The sequence below is a fragment of the Tribolium madens genome, unplaced genomic scaffold, assembly GCF_015345945.1.
Source record: "Tribolium madens isolate multiple individuals breed KSU strain unplaced genomic scaffold, Tmad_KSU_1.1 Scaffold_91;HRSCAF=231;Tcas5.2_LG7, whole genome shotgun sequence".
NCBI classification, from domain to species: Eukaryota; Metazoa; Arthropoda; class Insecta; order Coleoptera; family Tenebrionidae; genus Tribolium; species Tribolium madens.
In genome coordinates, this window is record NW_025401063.1 from 215,485 (window position 1) to 220,463 (window position 4,979).

At 30.0% G+C, this 4,979-nt stretch overlaps 1 protein-coding gene across 3 annotated transcripts in view; it reads right to left on the bottom strand.

Moving 5' to 3' along the window:
* Window positions 1-4,979, bottom strand: part of LOC123011672 (neurexin-1) — a 42,456-nt gene that overhangs the window by 26,033 nt on the left and 11,444 nt on the right. For all 3 annotated transcript variants that reach the window (XM_044409245.1, XM_044409244.1, XM_044409243.1), the window contains 4 exons: window positions 4,452-4,587; window positions 1,210-1,359; window positions 996-1,156; window positions 915-941 (listed from right to left, as the gene is read on the bottom strand). In XM_044409245.1, coding sequence (XP_044265180.1) covers window positions 915-941; window positions 996-1,156; window positions 1,210-1,359; window positions 4,452-4,587 — 474 coding nt within the window. The remainder of the gene's footprint in view (window positions 1-914; window positions 942-995; window positions 1,157-1,209; window positions 1,360-4,451; window positions 4,588-4,979) is intronic.

Below are 4,979 nucleotides of genomic sequence, written 5' to 3' on the forward strand. Positions count from 1 at the left end.
CTTGCAAAAAAACATTTAAAAATTTCTTAAAGAAATGCTTCGATCAAAAAAAATGTCAATCAAAATTAAAATTTTAGGGTTTGTTCATTTTTTTTTCAAAATTTGAAAACACCGTAAGAAAGATCTAAGCTTTCCCTTTCAAACTCCAAAAAAACGAATTCACAGTCTTAAAAATGGCAGAGTTACCGATTTTTAAAGTGGAAGGTGCAGATTCAAAAATTTTTGAAAAACTCAAACGGCTAAATTTGGGTATAGGGAAAGCTGATGAAAACTCCCTTAAAATGACCCAATTAATCCAAAAACGCAGTAAAAAATATACCTTTCCATTTAAAATAAGAAAGTTGAGACCGACTTCCGGTATAACCGGAAGGGCCGCCATCTTGAAAATATTTTCATTTAGAAGGACTTAATGCATTATGGCTATGTACCAATTTTCAAACAAATATGATTATTCAAACTCCCAATACTTTTAATGTGGGTTTAGACGGAACACCCTGTAGAACCAATAATAATTTTTTGTGACGTTGCGCATTGTGCCACCACCACGGCCGAGAGCTAAAAAATAACCATAGCAACTGTTACTATAGAAATATAAGACTTATCAATGGAAACCTTACATTTCCATAGTAACAATAATAATTTTTTGTGACGTGGCGCATTGTGCCTCCGAAATTGCTGTTTAAGATGTTATCGCTTAATTACGTTGTTTCGAGTTGAACAAAACAAAATTGCTGTCTATTAGGGAGAGTATTAAAGCAGCATCGATTTAATAATGTTTAAGTTGGTATTTTTAAAACAAAAGCCTATTACTGCAATTATGAATGTTCCTCGTGCATCGTAATCGGCTTGTGAACTTTATCAAAATTATGTTGGTAGTACTTAATACGATTAATTTTGTTTAATGAAATTCTTACCCGACAAAAACTGGTGATGGCTGAAATCTGTGAAAAAAACTTTATGAAAAAAAAATTTTTTTTCGTTTGGTGTTTACCCACTTCTTGTATTCGTCGATGAACGCTGACTTTGTGCCATTGATTGTCGTCAAAGCGCACTTTATTGGGCTTTATTTGCATTTCTTGTTTACCGTTTGATAGCCCCATAGTGAGACTAAGACAGCCATCTTTAATTGCGACGTTGAGGTAATCCGTTCCGTCGCCTAGTGATAAAAAAAAATGTCACTAGGAGTGAAAAACTCGGGGAAATACCCACCAGTGTAAAACAACAGTCCGCTAGGTTGGCGCGTTTTAAAATAAAACGTAACGGAATCTTGAGCACTGACGATTGGTTCGCCCCCAGTTTGGCTCAAATCGTACGATAAAAATTCACCACCACGGAAAACCGCCTCCGAGGGGGCTTTATCTGAAATAAGTTTCAATTTGTGGAGTAAATAGGATGAAGAAGAGTTGACCTATTTTGCTAATGAAGCTCACAGATTTACAATAGAATTTTTTTTTGTGGGGGATAAAGTCGCAAAGCTGGGGAAATCGTGTCCACAACTATTTGATAACTCAATTCGGGGAAAGACTGAATATGCTTGTCTTGTCAATTTGTTTGCCAAATCCGGCTTAGAGTATCGAAGATTCGCACGGAAAAGATGGAAAAGCTTTCAGGACTTGGCTGAAAAACCAGTGTGACTTGTAATCGGATTAAACTAATCCGAGGTCAGATTAACACAAAAATAATAAACACAGAGTGAATCATTGCTGAAAATTTCAATAATGACGTATGAGGCCGAAAAAGTACTACTTTACTGACTATTTTAGCTTACTTTTCGGGCCATTTCAGGAAAATTTAATTTTTTGCTTTACTACATCATTGTGAATTTTGCATCCAATAAAATTATATCGAAAAGGGGGTTCCATTATTCCAGAACCGTATTCAAATTTTTTTTGTCAAAAGTTCACATATATACAAATTTTATTCTACATTCTTATTTGTCTTAATAAATGTTTTAAATTAATTTTTTGTTTTTAAATTTCGATTAAAGTTATTGATACTGTTTTGAAAAAAATTGTAAAAAATATGCTTTAAGTTTAAATTTTTTTTAGTACCAATAATAAAAAGTAGAATTTTACACATGTGTAAAGGAGTCTAAAATGAAATAATTATTTGTATAATAACGCACACTTTACGGACGACTTCACTAATAATGACATATGAGTCCGGAAAAGCACTACTTTACAGACTATTTCAGCCAAATTTAATTTTTCGTTTTACTACATCGTTGAATTTTGGTATTTAACGTTTTTATTTTTTAACTTTACAGTAAAAAAAAATGTTATAGAACTAAAGTTTGTACTTTTTTCTTTCAAAATGTAAAGATTTTATTTTTTTTTATTATTGTTAGTTTTTGTGTAATATTTTTTAAATGTGTGTTTTCGGCAAAGAAATCACAAACTAAGCAAAATTAAAATTATTGAAATTTGTTTCATTGAAAAAATTGTTTTTTTAAACACTCTGTATACTTGAAAATATTTTTCGGTAGTTAATATGTATAAATTTTGTATTAATTAAAAATCAATAACTGACTTTACTAACTCGTTGGAACATCCTGTATACAGAGTAAATCATTACTGAAAATTTCAATAATGACATATGAGTTCGGAAAAGTACTACTTTATAGACTATTTCAGCAAAATTTAATTTTTTATTTTACCACATTTGAATTTTGCAAATTACATATTTTAACAAACATTTTAATTTTTTTAACTTCTGGACTGCAATATACTAAAAAAATACTATAGCACTAAAGTTTGTATTTTTTTCTTTGTGTAATAAGTTTTTGTGTAATAATTTTTTTTAAAAGTATTTTTCGGTCAAAGAAATCAAAATATTCCAAAAACTAATCAATAAAAGTTTAGTTTAAAATCATTGAAATTCAAAACTACAACCAAAAATGCAAAAAACTTGGGGTGTTCTATTAAAAAAAATATGTTTGCATTATAGTTTATTTTTTAAACACTCTGTATACTTGAAAATATTTTTAGGTGGTGCAGAGGGTTAATACCTAAAAATTTTGTATACACATTTTTAAATACATGTTTTAACATTTCAGAACAACTTCTTGGAACACCCTGTATACGGAGTGAATCATTATTGAAATTAAAATAGTTTTGTGATTTGCCTCCATTTTCATTCTCTAATAGACATATTAAAGAAAGCGACGTCATCATGTCAAAAGATGACTAGATCAAATTTTGACTTTTAAAATTAAGTCTTTACCTGACGTCACAACAATCCCCAAAATCGATTAAAGTAAAAATTTTTGGTTAAAAACAGTATAAAGAGGGGAAATTACAACAAATTGTATGAAAAAATTCGTTTCATAAGACCTTGAAGCACTTATTCGTGATTACACCACTCGTTTGAATTCGTGCTTCAAAACTTGTTTTTTAGTATACTATTGTTCGAAAAAGTACTACTTTACTGACTATTTTGGGTTACTTTGTGGACCATATTTTTTTGCTTTATTACATCATTGTAAATTTTACATCCAATAACAATATATCGAAATATCAGAGGGGGTTTCTATTATTCCAGAAACGTATTCAAGTTTTTTTGTCAAAAGTTGACATATATAAAAATAATAATATAATAAATAAATAATAAATGCTTTAGACCTATTTTTTGTTTTTAAATTTCGATTAAAGTTATTGATATTTTTTGAAGAAATTAAGTTTATTTTTTTATATAGTAACAATAATAAAAAGTAGAATTTTACACACGTGTTAAGAACACGGACGACTTGACTAATAATGACATATGAGTCCGGAAAAGTACTACTTTACTGACTATTTTTCAGAAAAATGTAATTTTTCGCCTTATTACCATTGTGAATTTTGCAACAACTAAAATCACATTGATATATGAGAGGGGTTCCATTATTCCAGGACCGTATTTAACTTTTTCTGCTTTGAACAAGTTTTTTTTGCCAAGTTATTGATATTTTTTGATAAAAACATGCTTTAACTTCAATTCTTCTAACTCCCTTATTATTAATAATAAAAAAGTGAAATTTTGCACATGTGTAAAGAAACGTCAGCTCTATCGTTTGATATAAATTTTTGATTTAATTTCGTTATACAGAGTGTTTAATAATTGCGTTTCTAAAGCCTAATCACTCATCCGCATTTAGTTATGTTGGTGCACGTAAATGGAAGCGGTGGCCCATAAATACGGTCTAGGCTTCGACCAATCTGACCTATGTAAAGTTCATTGATGTATTATTATGTCGATATTGATCCCGGAACGACTTCCCCCAGACTTGTTTGAATAAAACCTTCTCTCTTTTATTGCCCGAAATTCTCTTCTCATCTAATTTTGTTGTTGATTTTTGAATGAAATTAAATATTCAAATAGGGACATGTTATCGCACCCACTTTCAACCCACACACCACCACGCATTTTGCGACATTGAAAATGATTTAAAAAAATGCGACACATTATTTCACCTTTTTCGCAATATTCCCCCTCGTAGTCGGGATTGCGACACTCGCAAATGGGCCCGCTATCAGTGGAAATACAGATGCCACCGTGTTGGCAAGGATCCCGAATTTCACAAGCATCACTGCTGTTGCCACGAAGGATCTGCAACAGAATACATAAAACAAAAACACATTCATTTTAAACCACTTTGTTTTTCAAATTTTATTCAAAAGACATGACACCAAATTTAATCACCTAATTTATACACTTTCTTCGCACCATTTACCCCTTTTCTGAGTTAATTAATAATAATAATAAAGCGGCTTAAGAAAAACTACTTAAGTATAACAGGAATTAAAACAGTAAGAAAATAACAAAGTTCAAAAAATGTATTTTTATCATTTTGTGAAAATTGTTCACTGAAAGTTTTTCTTTAAACAAATGAGAAGAATTATATAACTTTATTGTATTCTAGGAGAGAGATTTTTTAAATATTGCTGTTTTAAACTTTGGTAATCTTAATTCATTTTATGTTTTAACTGATTAATAAATGA